The sequence below is a fragment of the Cladophialophora immunda genome, assembly GCF_000835495.1.
Source record: "Cladophialophora immunda strain CBS 83496 unplaced genomic scaffold supercont1.1, whole genome shotgun sequence".
NCBI lineage: Eukaryota > Fungi > Ascomycota > Eurotiomycetes > Chaetothyriales > Herpotrichiellaceae > Cladophialophora > Cladophialophora immunda.
In genome coordinates, this window is record NW_015622541.1 from 816,739 (window position 1) to 832,599 (window position 15,861).

The 15,861-nt window shown below is 57.0% G+C and overlaps 7 protein-coding genes across 9 annotated transcripts; 4 read left to right on the forward strand and 3 right to left on the reverse strand.

Annotated features, from left to right (window-relative positions):
- Positions 1-395: 395 nt before the first annotated feature.
- On the forward strand, positions 396-3,506 carry PV07_00240 (uncharacterized protein; the record flags this gene model as incomplete). Its single annotated transcript, XM_016386673.1, has 11 exons — positions 396-428; positions 479-652; positions 719-853; positions 930-1,820; positions 1,894-1,986; positions 2,051-2,096; positions 2,146-2,499; positions 2,554-2,576; positions 2,721-2,866; positions 2,915-2,985; positions 3,045-3,506. The coding sequence occupies 11 exons, from the start codon at positions 396-398 to the stop codon at positions 3,476-3,478; spliced, it is 2,400 nt and encodes a 799-aa protein (XP_016253601.1). The 3' UTR covers positions 3,479-3,506.
- Positions 3,507-4,366: 860 nt separating this feature from the next.
- On the reverse strand, positions 4,367-4,966 carry PV07_00241 (uncharacterized protein; the record flags this gene model as incomplete). Its single annotated transcript, XM_016386674.1, has 1 exon — positions 4,367-4,966. The coding sequence occupies one exon, from the start codon at positions 4,964-4,966 to the stop codon at positions 4,367-4,369; it is 600 nt and encodes a 199-aa protein (XP_016253602.1).
- Positions 4,967-5,377: 411 nt separating this feature from the next.
- On the reverse strand, positions 5,378-6,946 carry PV07_00242 (uncharacterized protein). Its single transcript, XM_016386675.1, has 2 exons — positions 6,308-6,946; positions 5,378-6,241 (listed from the first exon to the last, which is right to left on the reverse strand). The coding sequence occupies exons 1-2, from the start codon at positions 6,619-6,621 to the stop codon at positions 5,593-5,595; spliced, it is 963 nt and encodes a 320-aa protein (XP_016253603.1). The 5' UTR covers positions 6,622-6,946; the 3' UTR covers positions 5,378-5,592.
- A 223-nt stretch (positions 6,947-7,169) lies between these two features.
- PV07_00243 lies at positions 7,170-8,585 on the forward strand. 2 transcript variants are annotated; one of them, XM_016386676.1, is made up of 4 exons: positions 7,170-7,402; positions 7,454-7,562; positions 7,618-8,088; positions 8,152-8,585. In XM_016386676.1, exons 1-4 carry the CDS (start codon positions 7,259-7,261, stop codon positions 8,508-8,510), a joined length of 1,083 nt encoding a protein of 360 aa, XP_016253604.1. In that variant the 5' UTR covers positions 7,170-7,258; the 3' UTR covers positions 8,511-8,585. The 2 variants fall into 2 exon arrangements, with proteins under 2 accessions (XP_016253604.1, XP_016253605.1); XM_016386677.1 differs by having other exon boundaries at positions 7,454-8,088.
- A 217-nt stretch (positions 8,586-8,802) lies between these two features.
- PV07_00244 (uncharacterized protein) lies at positions 8,803-10,888 on the forward strand. The gene has a single exon (XM_016386678.1). The coding sequence runs from the start codon at positions 9,084-9,086 to the stop codon at positions 10,791-10,793; it is 1,710 nt and encodes a 569-aa protein (XP_016253606.1). The 5' UTR covers positions 8,803-9,083; the 3' UTR covers positions 10,794-10,888.
- A 555-nt stretch (positions 10,889-11,443) lies between these two features.
- PV07_00245 (uncharacterized protein) lies at positions 11,444-12,920 on the reverse strand. Its single transcript, XM_016386679.1, has 3 exons — positions 12,768-12,920; positions 11,972-12,688; positions 11,444-11,911 (listed from the first exon to the last, which is right to left on the reverse strand). Exons 1-3 carry the CDS (start codon positions 12,858-12,860, stop codon positions 11,669-11,671), a joined length of 1,053 nt encoding a protein of 350 aa, XP_016253607.1. The 5' UTR covers positions 12,861-12,920; the 3' UTR covers positions 11,444-11,668.
- Positions 12,921-13,599: 679 nt separating this feature from the next.
- On the forward strand, positions 13,600-15,730 carry PV07_00246. 2 transcript variants are annotated; one of them, XM_016386680.1, is made up of 3 exons: positions 13,600-13,890; positions 13,940-15,071; positions 15,139-15,730. In XM_016386680.1, exons 1-3 carry the CDS (start codon positions 13,668-13,670, stop codon positions 15,308-15,310), a joined length of 1,527 nt encoding a protein of 508 aa, XP_016253608.1. In that variant the 5' UTR covers positions 13,600-13,667; the 3' UTR covers positions 15,311-15,730. The 2 variants fall into 2 exon arrangements, with proteins under 2 accessions (XP_016253608.1, XP_016253609.1); XM_016386681.1 differs by lacking the exon at positions 13,600-13,890 and having other exon boundaries at positions 13,893-15,071.
- Positions 15,731-15,861: the final 131 nt, after the last annotated feature.

Sequence of the window (15,861 nt, forward strand, 5' to 3'; positions counted from 1 at the left end):
TCTTCATCGCTGCAGCCAAACTCGACGGAGTGAGTCCGGCTTCATGCATCCGGCTCTTTTGGGATTGATGCTCTTTTTAGTCAAAGCCCGAACGAGGGTGCAGCTCCCACTCTCAATGGCACGCTCGTTTCAGCACCCAAGGACAGCCGAGACGCCGCATGAACGCGCAGCAGGCGTCGTATCGAGTCGCAATGCTTAAGCCGAGCCTAACGGCGGCCGGTCCAGCGCAGGAAGACGCAATCCTTCTGGCTTCGTCGTGGACCTCTGGAAACCTTTTGGGGGACTCATGCCTCGCTACACCTTAAAGAGTCACTTCAAAGTATCTCGGCGCCCTTGAACGCGCCATGTCGGGAAAATTTGTTCATTTCTGATTCCATGACTTCAGACCAGGGGAAATGGCCCCAAACACATCCAGCAAGACAGCCCAGGTACCTCAAGCCGCAAACCTTGACCATCAGGCTCGTAATGACCGATAAAGGTTCCTGTCGCCGCGCCCTCAGCCTCGACTGCAGCGCCAGAAGCCCCAGCAACAGGGCCAAAAGCAACTGCCACGCAGGATCGCAAGGAAGAGCTAGAGCAGAGATACATCAGCCTGCTCGAGAAGCGAGTTGAATACCTGCAAAGCCTGGTTGATTCGCAAAGTGCCGAAAAGGTTGGAGGGGTCCCTCTCCTTCCGGAGAACTAACTCGGATTGACGCCCATTACTCTTTTTATCTAGGAACCTCCGGCTCGACCGCAAAGAAAACAGAGTGACAGGCAGGACTTTGTCTCACCGAGAAGCAGCCGCGCGGACAATTCCACAGATGGGAAACCCGTACCTGCCAAGTCGGAGGACAAGGCTGAAGAACAACCGGTTTGTCCTTGTGTCTCATTACGGCCCTTGAGGGCCAACTGCATAATCTTCTGTGACTTATGGTGGACTCAACTAGGTCCCCGATCCTTCCGAAGTTTCGAGGTATGCCTATGTGATGAGCAGATGGGACGGCCGAAGCGGGGGCCGCAGAGACACGGAGATCGGTCGGTGGAACGAGCTCGAAGGGAAAGCGCCGTCGTCCAAAAGGGCATTCACGTTCCGGCGAGTGATGGACCTCACCGACGAGAAGAAGTTCAAGTACTCCGAGGTAGACGTCGAGTCTCGCGAGCTCCGTGGCCTGTTGAGAAAGGTGATTGGAGACTCGTACCCGGGCCAAAGCTGGGAAGGAAACACCATCAATCTGATAGCTCCCTTTGCGCCGGTGGTCCACTACTGGAAAGAGCTCTCTGAAACCAGTCGACGAAACGACGACAGTGAGAGCCCTCGGGTCCAAGCAGCGAGGAAAGACCTGAACAATCTCCTCGAGTGCATATCGACGTGCACCGAATTGGAGTCCTACTTCAAGACGCGAGATTCCAATCTGGAGTCCCACACCGTCACCTACCAAACCATCTGGACCCTATTTCGACCTGGCACCTTGGTCGTGGCGAGACCGTTCATGAACCTGCCTCAGGTCTTTGAAGTGAAGGCGTCGCCCGATCCGTGGGAGGACCGGAGACTGACTATCGAATGCTGGGGCTACGACTGGAACGGCAAGGAGATTGTGAGAGTCACCTTCGAGTTCCCCATTGAGAAATTCCGGGGCACCAAGGAGATCAGTTCCCTGTTTTGCTATCCCTTGGAGTTCTACCGAGACGAAAAGGGCAACTTCGATGAATCCCTCCGTGCCGAGCTCGTGCAGAGGGGCAAATGGTTTCTCGAACTGTGTCAAACAACCGGAGCCAGGCAAATGTTTGAATACGACGGGCAAGCCTTTTCCAGCCGAAGGAGCCTCGCCAGAGCCAGTGTAAGAGATAAAGTCCAGCTACCCCCCAGTCTTTTGATGACGGATATCGTACTAACGTTTGCAATGTCATTAGGCGGATGCTGAGAGCAAAACCCCCTCGCTGTCTATGAAAGACGATACAGATCTGTCACTCGCCGCCGAGTTTCTCATTCACAAAACTTTCAAGGTATGCTAACATTCGTTCTTGGTTGTGATGGGAGGTGGCTGATTCCAGTTTCATTCGTCTGCAGGTCAAGGGACGATATATCGTCGACGCTGCTGCCTATCTACAGTTTGGTATTGAAGGCCGAGACTGTCAATAGGTGATTGCTGATAGCACTGGTAGGCCCCGGCATTCCATTGCTTGGAAAGTACGAGCCGACGGATGTCGAGCCTTTCAGCCAAGCCCACGACGAGCAGGGCGTTGATATAGACGAGCACCAGCGTCTGCTGTACCCCCCGCGGGTCCTGGGATATGCAACCCAACAGAAGATGTGGGCTCAGTTCAAAGTGCACAACACGACGCCGGTGCCGACCGATCTCTCCAACGCCTTCAAGGACAAGCTGGAATTGGATGAAAAGGACAAGAAGATGATCAAGGCACTGGTGGAAAACCACGAAAGCAGCAAGGACACAAGCCAGGCGCAGGTGAATGACATTATCGAAAGCAAGGGCAAAAACCTGGTTATACTATTGCATGGTAGGAAGTATGTCATGATTCCGACCGACCAAATTTACTAACAGCCACTTCCAGGCCCTCCAGGAGTTGGCAAGACTGTGAGTAATGCCCGCTGTGACCGGTTTCAGACATCAAGATCAACATTGCCGCTGCCGGCTAGTTGGTTAGAAGATCCTCGCCAAATATCGGATTTCCTTTGCGGGTGAAGATTTTCCACTGCTGTGGCTAACTCTGATGAATAGCTCACGGCAGAGACGATTGCAGAGGCCACGGGCAAGCCACTTTTGGTCGTCACCGTGGCTGAAATCGGCCTGGATGCGTCAAAGGCAGAGAAGAGCCTGGAGCAGATCTTCTATCTTGCCGGGGTGTGGGAGGCAATTCTCTTGATGTAAGACGGTCGATTTGGGGGAGCACTCTCCAACTGACACATCATCAGCGACGAGGCCGACGTCTTTCTGGAATCTCGGTTCGTCATGGGTGATCCGAACAGGAACGCCTTGGTCTCAGGCAAGTGATGATCCGTCTAGGTTCAACAGAACGACCCTTGCTGACAGGCAAACACCCAGTCCTGCTCCGCGTGCTCGAGTACTTCGAGGGGGTCATGATCCTGACGACGAACCGGATCACGTCGCTCGACATCGCGGTGCAGTCGCGCATCCACCTGGCGATCCGGTACAACGACCTGTCCAAGGACCAGAAGATCAAGATCTTCAACATCTTCCTCAGCCAGCTCGTCACCGAGGGCAAGGTCGACGGCGAGGGCATCGGCGAGTGGATCCGCTGGGTCGGCAGCGAGGCCGAGGTCAACGGCCGCCAGATCCGCAACATCGTCTCCTCGGCGTACCTGCTGGCGCGCAGCCAGCACCGCAACCTGCGCCGCGAGGACCTGCAGGACGTCAACGGCATCATGAAGAAGTTCCAGAAGCAGCTCGAGACCCTGACCGCCGCGGCGCGGAAGCAGAACGAGGGCCAGTTGAATTCCTTGGGCGGGTATGGATAAGTTGCCGACGTCGACGTAGTTTGCAATAGCATATCCGTCCCACCGTGGATCACCTTGTTGATTCCACAGCAAAAGTCTGGTTATTGTTCCATTGTAGCTGCAGAGCTCTTGTCGATAAGATGATCCGACAGAGGAGGAGAATTTGTGCGCGGAATCCCGTCACTCTCTGGCTTCATCGTAGCTCTAGCAGCCAAGCAGTATCTGTTGATTCGGCTGAAGGTGGCAGAAGGGGGGGTAGCGTTCTCCCAGACCTGCACATTGTCGGGGAGTGTATTAGACTGGCAATAGACGGAGACTGTGCTTTGGAGGAATCAGCTGTCATTGGTAAGGGCGGGCGTCCAGTTGAGATAAGGGATGGCACGTAATATTAAATTGATACTCGTGTCTGGAAAAAGGGTGGGTCCAGGATCCCTGGTTTTCTTGGTTTCCCGCTCTCGCTCAGCGTGGCATATGGCATATATTGCAGTAGGTGACTTGAGAGGAGAAATCCCCATCTCCGAGTATTATGTCTAGAATTGCATGGCGTTGGATGGGCCATATTCTAGCGGTGTAAAGCCCGTGGACTGGGTCTGAGAACCAATGGAATGTCCGGGGTTGATATTACTCGGCCACTCGGAGTCCTTGGGGACCAAGAACAAATTAATGGCAGTTTGGGGTAGAGTCATATCTGAAGATTGAGACTGGTTATCTAGAACTCCGAGCGGACCATCGACAGGGGCCGGTATTCATAATATCGCTCCTGTATGTAAGGACTAAAAGGGGCAATCAGCCTTGTGACGCCCTTGATTTGATAGTTCTCGCTTGCGATAGTTAATAAATGCCCGGACCCCTAGCTTCTAGGCTTCTAGCATGAACTAACTACCGAGAAACTCAACGCTGCAGGAATTTTCAGAGAGCGGCGACCAGCTCGGCCACCGTCTTCATGGGCTTGTCGTTGTTCTCGCCGACGTCCAGCGGGACGAGAATGCGGCTGACGGCGTTGTATCCCGCGACGACGGTGGCCAGCTCGAGGATCTCGCGGTGCGTGAAGAGCCGTTTGAGCGCCTCGAAGGTGTCGTCCTGCACCCTGACGTCGACGGTGGCTTCGTCGGTGTACCGCAGCACGGCGACCTCTGTCTCACTCAGCGCCTCCTTGTCTTGCCCTCCCACCTGCCCCTTGGGCGCGTCGTGGGCGATCGCTAGGGCCTCCGCCGACAGCCCGGCCTTGAGCGCCAGCGCGGCGTGGATGTTCCACTCGTAGACCGCGCCGGTGAGGATGGCGACGCGCGAGACGGCCAGCTCGAGCAGCGCCGGCGGCACGACCGTCTCGGTGCGCAGCGCGCCCACGAACGCGTTGTACCCGCTCGCCACCGGCGGCGAGTGCAGCAGCGTCAGGTCCAGCGGGATCAGGGGCCGCGGGGTGCGCCGCGCCGCGATGCGCGCGTAGATCTCGGCGACCGACGCGGGCGAGTCGGGCGGAGGGGTCGACGGCGCGTACGGGAGGCGCATTGTTGGGGTGTGACTCTCTCTTTTTGGAAAACCGGATCTGTGAGGGGGTTCGAGGAGTGGTGTTTTGTGCAGAATGAATGCAAGGCGGCCACGAGGGGAGAAGAGGAAACAGAGGTGGGAAAATGTTCGCGCAGCACAGTGTGTTTCTTCAATGGATCTTAATGGTTGCGGGGTTGGAGCGCGCTTTTAAGGGAACAGGCCCTGGGTGATTTTCTCTGCGGCGCGCAAACCCGCACAAGCCGGCATCGGGGATCGTCGGATGGGCAGCTTGACATTTTCACAGAATGGAGGATCAGGGGGTGAGAAAACGAGGCGGAAACAGGGCATGTCAGGTGAAGAGCGAGTCGCCTGAGAAGGTGTTTATGAAGACCCAAAGCACTACACTCTGGACATTTGGAAGTCAGGCTTCAGGAGAAGTCCTTGATCCGTCATGGTGATCATAGATGGTATTTTTTGATATTCACTACAGCTACAGGAATCGTTGGAGCGGCTGAGGCTTCGTCCACAGCGTCGAGGGCATTGAAAAAGGCCCCCTCTCGTCCTCCTCCGTCGCAAACCATGCATTCAACAGACACACACAGACACAACGCCAGAACCCCTTCCCAAACCCCTTACGCTGAAGATGCCTAGAAGACGGTGTGAACCCAGCCGGCCTTCTGGCCCGGCTTCAGGGGCGCCAGGGTGACGTTGTACTCGAGATCCAGCTCGGCCTTGGGGTCCTTGGAGGGGTTGAAGTCGAGCAGCAGGTCGTCCTTGACGGCGCAGACCGAGTCGCTGGTCACGTAGGGGTCGTCGCGCGGGTAGAGCTGGGTGGTCAGGGATTTGTAGCCGTCGGCGCTGATCATGAGGTGGATGTGGGCGGGCCGCATGGGGTGGCGGTCCATGAGGTTCAGCAGGACGCCCGCGGGCCCGTCGGTGGGCAGCGAGTAGGCGGTCGGGTGGTAGCAGTAGTAGTAGTACTCGCCCTTGTCGTTGGTCCTGAACTTGCCGCGCAGGTTGTTGACGGACTGGGCGTCGTCCTGGAAGTCGTACTTGCCGTTGGCCGAGGCCTGCCAGATGTCGACAATGGCGTTGGGGATCGGCTTGCCGGTCTTGTAGTCGCTGACCACGCCGTGCATCAGGGTGAGTCTGCCCGTCGGGTAGGGATCTTGGACGATGCTGTCGCCGAGATTCCGGAATGGCGCGTGGGGGCTCCAGAAGGGACCCAGGATGGTCGACGACGTGGGTGTTTCGTCGCTGTCCAGCATGATCTTGTTGGCGACCTCGTCAACCAGTCTGTAGAAATGGCAAGTGGTTAGTTCTCTCTCTCTCTCTCTCTTTTCAGAGATTTCTGTCACCTACGATTCAATGCCGAGCACATCGCAGATCCGCTGTCCTTCGTTGCGCTTGGAGTCGCTGATCTGGCCGATGGCGTTGACAAACTGCACGCCTCGCATCCATTCCTCGGGCGTCAGCTCGGTCTCGCGGATAAAGTCGTGGAGATGGCGGATCAGCTTTCCCAGCACAAAGCGGGCTCGGTCGGGCGTCTTGGGCCCCATGGCGTTGATGAGGCTGTCGGTGAAGTTGGGGTCATATTTGTGCGCGGACGAGTGCCCGTTGGTGGTGCCGTTGAGGTTGGCGGTCGTCGAGTTTTCGACCACGTTCTGGAACGACATGGTGTGCCGGTGGACTGAGGAAAGTTGTCGTGTGAGAGGGAGCTGTCTGAACCAAGGCCGCTGGTCAAGTCAAAGACACAAAGGGGTGGACTGGAAGAAGGGGAATAAGCTGAGAGTGAAGAAGAGATGCTGCCTCTGCTTGTCAGGGCCGTGAGGCAGTCATATATGTATGAGCTTTGTCTCCGTCCACTCCCCAATGCTCCGGCAGCAACGGTCGGCTCATGACGTGCGATTCTGACCTCGATTCTGGGGAAGCCCTTCATTCTCGGAATCGAATACTTCCACACGCGACGTCTGGGCCAATTAGGCGGGTGTCAAGTCTAAGCAGGCCGGCATCATAGGCTGCGCGCCCTCAGAGTCGGCAAGTTGGTGCCGCCCCTCGCGCACTGAGGTGCCTGGAAACACGGCAGTTGGGAAGATGCGCGGCGCGTAATATGTATCGACGACTTGCCGGCAATCAGATTCGGCATCTGGCCATCTTTGCATTGACTCTCGCTGCGGGGCAGTTCCGGGGGCAGTCTTTGCCACACACGCCCTCAGCACTCTACTATACCCCAACACCAACATAGCAACGAGGCTTGAAATAGCCATGTGATTCGAGTCGCTCCAGCCTGTTTACCCCCCCAAGGTGCCCAAAATGAAACACCATCTCATGATAGGCACATGGACGCCGCCCGGGGCGATTTTCACCGTCGAGTTCGACGACGAAGCCTGGACTCTGCGGCTGGTCAAGAGAACATCCATCCCCGAGGACGAGCCCATATCATGGATGACCTTTGACGTGAGTACACACCTCCCTGTCACTTTTTGCTCGGCTGACAACGCCCTGTAGCATGCACGGCGAAACATCTACGGCGCGTCGATGAAGAAATGGTCCAGCCATGCCGTCAAGGCCCCCGACCACATCGCCCATGAGGTTTCGCATCCCATGAACCATGACCGTATGTTGGCCAGCTTCCTCCAGGCTTGAATTCCCAGGCTCACGGACCAGCACAGCTCGAGCTCAGAGCGCCGACACCCGGACGAGGGCCATCTTTGTGCTGGCCGCCAAGCAGCCCCCTTACTGCGTCTATGGCAACCCGTTCTACGAGCACGCGGGCTACGGCAACGTCTTCTCTGTCGACGACCAGGGCAAGCTCGACCGGAACATCCAGAACTACGAGTACAGCGAGCAGTCGGCCATCCACGGCATGGTCTTTGACCCGACCGAGACGTACCTGTACTCGGCCGACATGTGGGCCGACAAGGTCTGGACGCACAAGAAGGCGAGCGACGGCACCCTCACCCTGGTCGGCAGCGTCGACGCCCCCTCGCCGGGCGATCACCCCCGCTGGGTCGAAATCCACCCCAGCGGACACTATCTGTACGTGCTGATGGAAGCCGGGAATCGCCTGGGGGTCTACGTGATCGACCCGACGACGCACCTCCCCGTCTTCACCCAAAATCTCTACCCGCTCGTTCCTCCAGGTATGTGCGCCTTGCACCCACAAGCCAAACGAAATCCCATCAAGAGGGGCTAACGGGAAACAGGGGTCCGAGATCTCAAGAAGATGTACAGGTCGGACGTGGTGTTTTGTTCGCAGAGCGGGCAATATCTCTTCGCCACGGCCCGCTCCAACTCGTCCAGCGTGACGGGCTACATCAGCGCCTTCAAGCTGGGGCCGCAGGGCCAGGTCCAGAAACAGCTGTGCCTCAGCCCGACGCCCAACAGCGGCGGCCACTCGAACGCGGTGAGTCCTTGTCCCTGGACAGACGAGTGGTTGGCTTTGACGGACGATCAGGACGGGTGGGTGGAAATCTACCGCTGGCACAACGAGTATCTCTCCCGCGTGGCCCATCTGGACATCAAGGAGCCTGGCTTCGGGATGAATGCCATCTGGTACGACTAAAGGCTCCGACTCGTAGCGTCCCCTATACCACATACTGTACGGTGTAAATATGGCCATAAATCATAGACCTCGTTCACTCCTCCCGCGTCATGCCTCGTGGCGGATAAAGACTTTTCCGCTCTCTCGAGCTTGTCGCCCCACGGAACACTTCCGATGCAGATGAAGGTTTTACGGGGGACTGTAGGCAGAGGCATCGAAGTTCGGCAAATGCTTCGTCCATCTGGCGCACACTTCCCGGAAGCCCGCTGCTGGCGTCTCTCTCTGTCTCCATTGGCTTGTCTGTGACGACCGTGAAGATTTCAACCATACCTTACCTATTGAGCTGGCTACGACTTGTTGCATGTCCACACAGCCTCTCCAGAGCAATTCATCACTCGACTGCGTTGGTGGTGCCACCTTGACTCGCGAAAGAGGGCCCGGGCAGAATAAATTACCGGTCGAGAACCAAACCCACCTTGACTGTCGGGGGTCTTACCACGGGTGCGTCGTGGAAACTACCTAGGTAAAGAAAGAGTCACTCACATTGTGTTTGGCGCGGTATCAACGGGGGGGGCGTTGTGAGTTGTGCCCGTCATGCCATCCTCGAGCCCCGTTCGCGGGCTGCTGTTCGTGACCATGCAGCCCAAGGAGACCTTGTCGCTCGACCTCTTCCACGACTGGTACAACAACGAGCACGGACCTAATCGAACCCGCCTGGCGTTCATGCCGAATGGGTTTCGATACCGCGCGACCGACCTGCCAGGCCCCAATGCCGGCACGCGCGCCGACCCTGAGTTCCTGGCCATCTACGACGCCACCGACATGCACCAGTTCACCGAGCAGCCGTACCAGTATCTGCGGGCGCCGCCGGGCAAGACGCAGCGCGAAATCGATGTCATGGCCCAGATCTGGGTGGACCGCTTGACGCTGGATTTTGTGGGCGAACGGGTCAACGATGCGACATTCGTCAAGCTCGAGGCGCCAGAGCATTTCCGCGAGAATGAACAGGGGAATGTCCTGACCACCCTCCGACTGCAGCTCACGCCCGAACAGCTCTCGAGCGTGGAGGACTGGATCCAGACCACGGTCCTCCCACAGGTGCAAGACGTGCCGGGCTGGAGGAGGACGTCGTGGTACAAGACGTCCTATCTCGAGCCTCGCGGAGACGGCCAGGTCGATTTCGTCCTGATCAACGAATACACGCCGTCGACCGACCCCAAGGCACTGCCCTCGACGTTGCAGACACCACCAATTCAGGTTTCGGCAAGCAAGGCACGCACATACGAACTCTTCTACACCTTTGGAACCGCAGCGCGGCACCTGGCCATCGTGGCCCCGTGGACGTCGCCGGACGGAGTCACCAAGACCCTCCCAAACGTCTCGCCGTACGGCTCGGCGATCGAGTCGACCGTCACCACGCGCGACGGCGCCGTGCTGCCCTTCCGCCTCGAAGGCAGCGCCGACCCCGACGCCCCGGTCCTGGTGCTGGTCAACTCGGTCCTCACCACCTGGGCCATCTGGGACGCCTTCCTCGCACACTTCTTCTCCCGCCCGCAGAACCAAAGATACCGCGTCCTCCGCTTCCTGGCCCGTGGCCGGACCATCCCCAGCGGCACCACCAGCCCCGTGACCGTGGACCTGCAAGCGTCCGACATCATCCAGCTGCTGGACGGCCTGCGCATCCCCCAAGCGGCGGGCCTCGTGGGCGTGTCCATGGGCGGCGCCACCGCGCTGGCGACGGCGCTCCAGTACCCGTCGCGGATCCAGGCCTTCATCGCGTGCGACACGTCCGCCAAGTCGCCCGCCGGCAACAAAGAGACCTGGGGCCAGCGCATCGCCGTGGCCGAGAAGGAGGGCACCACGCTGCGCCTGGCGTCCCTGTTCGGCGACGAGTCCCCCGACGCCAGCCCGCAGGCCGTCGTGGGCGAGGCGCTCGCCGAGATGACGGTGCGGCGGTGGTTCGTGCCCGCGGCCTACGCCGACCCGGCGCTCGTGCCCGAGATCGCCAAGGTCAAGCGCATGATCTACACCAACTCGCTGCCCGAGTTCCGCCGCGGCGTCGAGACGCTGTTCGACTACGACTACACGCCCCTCCTGCCGGGCTACCAGGGCCGCGGCGCGTTCTTGGTCGGCGCCGGCGACGGCGTGCTGCCGCAGGGCATGGAGAAGCTGGCGAAGGAGCTGGGCTCGGCGGCAGGGAAGACGGCCGGCTTCAAGCTCGTCGCGGGCGCGGGCCATTTGCCCATGGTCGAGAAACCCGGCGAGGTGGCCGATTTCGTGGCGGACTTTTTGAACGCCTCTTAGCCTAGGTAGCGAGCTTGCCCTCCCTTTAGACACCTGGCAAGCTGAAGAATATTATACGAGCCAAAGACATCTTCTGGGGTGTTACTGCCTTGCCGTGCCATTGGCACGATCCTGCGGGAGGCTATGGCACTTGTTCCTGTGTCTATCTTTGTACGCAACCACTCATCTTCAGTTTTTCTTTTCCTCGCTTGATTTTCCTTTCTTCTTCCTCTTCTCTTCCTCCTTCTCTGGTGGCGAGTGATCGGTGAGTAGGCAGGTCAGTAGCAGGTGAGACGAGGGTTGGAGGAGCGCGAGTCGCAAAGCCGTTCTGTTCTCGGTACCGAGGACTTCTAGAAGCGACACGCTTGGGGTGAGTGCCAAAGCGAGTCCCACGTGGGTTTTCACTCGGATGGGGAAGGGAGGGGGGCGCCAAGGAGTAGAAACCACCTACGCCTAGGCTCCACGTTCTGTACCACAAGCACCTACTTAATCGAATCGCGACCACCAGTAAATAGGAACTCACCTAGCACTATCGTCCACGTGGAACACCTGGGTGTGAACGCACCAATTGGGTCGTTTAAGGTGGCACAGGTGGCATTCCGACTGTTTGCCGACTACTCGGTGCTACAACAGACGATCGAGTTATCCAGCCTTCCTGGGACAGTATGGAAGGACCTTGAGAGCGTTTCCTACATTTTGTCGTGCGTTACCCTGTGAAATACATCGCTATCCCTTATGTTCCCATATCGCGATCGCTGACCACCGGAAGCAATGGCAGTTCTCAGCGTCTGTAGTCCATGTAGCATGCCCGAATTCGCTAGCCTCCCACCATATCAAAGCCTCTTCTTTTTCATTTGAATCCACAATACGGAACAAACCCTTCCCTGCGCAACATCTTAAGTCGGCGCTTCAGGCTTCCTCCCATAGACAAAGTGGAAATAACTGTACAGGTGGTTTCTCTTGTCCAGAAACTCATTCCGCACATTCGCCATCAGAACCTGTGTGCTCTCGACGCTCCAGCCGAGAACCCGCGTGAGCAGAGCCAAGGTAAATGGCTCGACGGCAGCGATCATGTGCTCGCGCTCAAACATCCCAATCTGTTTGAGCTTGGGGTCTTTGGGCCACGTCCCCACGGGCACCTTACACAACGGCGCGTCAGGAACCACTCGTCGAATGCGCGGTGCGATAGGCAGACATACCTTGTACATCTCGTCACGAACATCCACAAACCCCGCGTCGATCATGTATTGCTTCTGCAGTTTGGCAATATTGATCTTCTTGCCGAACTTCGTGCTCGCCTCGTCCACGAGCGCAATCCACTGCAGGATCGATTTACCCGTCTGCTGGATCGAGTCGTCGTCCGACCGAAGCCAGGCTTCGTACTCTTGCGCCTCGCACCATCCGCCGGGCACCAGGTGGTTCCAGACCTGCCGGTAGTATCTGGGCCAGTCGGCGACGGAGCCCCCGAGACCTCTCCAGTGAATGTAGTCGAATGCCTCCTCTGGCCGATACAGCCAGTCGCTCTCGGCGTCGTCGATGACAAACTTACAGTTGGGCGGAACCCACTTCGGCTGGATTGGGCTCAGGTCCGTCCCAATCACGACAGATTGAGGGAATTCATCAGCAAAGTCCATCGCCCATATCCCAGTCCCGGTCCCGACATCGAGCACCCGCGGCGGCGCATGCCCTAGAGGAGCGCGAAAAAGCTTGCCGCCGAGTATCAGACGAAAAATGTGGTGGAGAAGGTCCTGTCGGTCTTGCTCGGGCTCGTCGTTGGGTAGCGGGTAGGTGCCCTCGCGGAAGGCGTGGTAGCGCCGGCCATTTTCGTATTTGTAGTTCTGGATGGACGAAGTCAGCGAGGCGCTCGCTGTGGAAAGAGTGTCGAAGCCAAGGGTCGAGTCGTTGTCGTCGGATGTCTAGAGAAGAGAATGTCAGTGACAGGACGGTCCTACAAGGGTCCAGAGCCTTGAAGTCCGGTCTGCGGGTTATACTGACGTCCACTTGGAGATGTAGATTTGGGTCTGGGGCTGCGTCCGGGATCAAAGCGCCTGGATCGGGCTGCTCAGGGTTATCTACGCTCTCCGACATGGTGGTCCAGGCTCCAAAATTGCGCAGATACCCTCGTTCGGGCGGTGGGGAGGAAGTTGGATGACGGTGAGTGAGCGCCTGTTTCATGTATCACGACACGAGAACGACATGGCGATATGTACCGATGGCCATGCGGGATGCCGCGACACATCACCTTCCTATGGGATCTGATGCTTTGGCGATTGTCTGCATGGCCTGCCGATAGCTTCGAACTTTGGCGCGGATGCAACGGCACTGCGCCCGTAGGCACAGTGGTTCTTCTGAGCACCGTGGCCGCCTCCGCAATCCTTCCTCGACGTCCAATAAGCCACTGGTATCGCTTCTGGAAAGGGATGCTCATTGCTCAGACGGCAACCAAGTCGCCCTAAATCTTTGGCTTCTCCCCCCAAACTTGGGTGGGGATTTCAGGCCAAAAGGACGTCCGGGCTGCCACGCGAGCCATCCCATTCCAACGCCTTTGACCGTCTGCAATATGCATGCTCTAACAGGCAGACCGCAGCAAAAGCAGGCCCGCTCCTCTCCGAATGCCTAGGTATGCAGCTTGCGAACACGTGTCATTCTAGCAAATCTGTGGCCTACTTGGTACACAGTAGTGACAACAAGCCTGTCCCTATCATCAGCCCACCAGCTCCCGAGCCGAGCGGGTCGTTTCCCGCGTGGATGTGGCCCAGTCCAGCCTCAATTTCGAGAGGTAATGCCATTCTCACTCTTCCCTTTGCTCTCATTCTGGGATCATCGTCGTCCATTGGGGTTTCTGATTCGCATCAATTGGGGCCTGTGTATTAATGCGATAATTCCAGTGTGAATATGGACCGCCTGTCGAGACCCTCGATCGCCTTGCCCCTCGTCCTTTGCGTTGGATCCTGCTTGTATCTTATCGCGCTTGGAATCTACCGTCTCTATTTCCATCCCCTGGCCAAGTTCCCTGGGCCGAAGCTCGCAGCACTCTCGAGATGGTACGAATTCTATTATGAAGTAATCCGCAAGGGCAACTTCACCCTTCACCTCCCAGCCCTTCACCGAAAATATGGTAAAGATCCGTTTTCACGATCCAGCAGACCAGCCAACTGACGATCAAGGTCCGATCATCCGAATCACGCCAGATGAACTTCATGTGGAGGACAGTGACTATTGGGACTACCTCTATTCTCGTACTGCCCGACTTGACAAGTACGAGTGGATGTCAGGGCGAATGGGCAGCGACGGCATGATCTTCACGACTGCGAGCGCCGACCTTCACAAGCTCCGCCGAGGCGTGTTGAACCCATTCTTCTCCAAACGAAGCATCGTAAACTACCAGCCGTTTATCAGAGAAAAGATCCAGCGCCTATGCACCAAATTGGAGCAATACAAAGAGGATGGACGGATTTTGGCCATCAACCACGCATTCAGCGCCCTCGCCGGCGATGTCATTTGCCAGTACTGTTTTGGGCTTTGCTACAACCATTTGGAGTCGCCCAACTTCGAAGAGAGCTTTCACGATGCTTTTATGGCAGTGAGCGCGTTTGGCCATACCACTCTCCAATTCCCCTGGGTCACGCCTCTGCTCAACGCGCTTCCTGACAGTATTGTTGACAAGATGAATCCGGCCTTGCATATGCTTCTGGTGCTCAAGAAAGATTTCCAGAGGATAATCAGCAACATAGCTAACAGCGACCGTAAGATCGCAGAGCACGCCACCGTTTTCCACGAGGTGCTCAACAGCAACCTCCCTGAAGGAGAAAAGACCCTGAAGCGCTTAGGCGACGAGGCCTTTGGAATCCTGGGCGCTGGCACAGAAACCACCGCCTGGGCTCTCACTCTCGCCACCTTTTACCTCATCAACCAGCCAGCAACGATGAAGCGGCTACAAGAGGAACTCAAGGCCGCGATTCCAGATCCCGCAGCCCCGCTGGACTGGCTGCGCCTTGAAGAATTGCCTTACCTCAGTGCCTGTATCAAAGAGGCGGTCCGATTATCTTATGGCGTAACTTCACGGAGTCCTCGAATTTCGCCAAATAGGCCGTTCAAATACAAGTCTTGGGAGATCCCGGCCGGCACCCCGGTCTCTATGACAATCGTCGATGTCCACAACGATGAGGCCGTGTTTCCGGATTCTCAATCCTTCACACCAGAGCGGTGGCTGGACAATCCGAGGACGGACAACGGCTCGTCTCTTGATCGCTACTACGTTTCGTTTGGGAAGGACGCGAGGTCTTGTCTTGGGGTTAAGTGAGTACCTGTGCCAAAAGGATGTCACCTACTTCCGTGAAATTGTCTACTAACTCGAACATCCCAGCTTGGCCCATGCCGAGCTTTTTATGGTCCTTGCTGCCATCTTCCGCCAATTCACCTTCGAGCTATACGAGACAGATGTGTCCGACGTGCGCATGGCGCATGATTTCTTTATACCCTCGCCCAAACTGGATTCAAAGGGTGTCAGAGTCAAAGTTGTCGGGATTAACAACTAGTCCTCCTAAGCAGGTTCCGGCCAGATGTCTGGTGTTTCCCGGAATGGATATAGATATGTATTGCTGCACCACCAGCTCAGAAATGGGGCAGCTCACAGATTGCGTCTGAACCTACTCTTCGCGGTACTCTATATCAGGATGTCGCACACTGCGCCCAGATGCGTACGATTTGCTCTCTCACTATTATCATCAGCAACCCGCTCTTCAGCGTCACTTCGTTCGAACCTTCAAATGTCTCAAGCATAGTGCAGACTCTGAGGATGGGAGAACGTGAAACCCTCAACGAGGTAATGACGGAAACAATGCGAGAACCTTAGCGACCTTCACATACCCTGGGCCGTGAGGGGTGGTCGGTTTGGAGCTCTTCATCTGTTTCCTTAGGTCTACCTTTCGACCAGTTTAGCCCTTTGAAATGCTCGACTTAATAACTTTTCACGAGCATGTTAAGCTAAACCGCCCTTGACCGCCTTAACTCCCCTAGTTAACCACCCACTGCACCCTACAAATATAGATAGCCACGCAAACCCCTCACACAACTCGATTCTATCCTA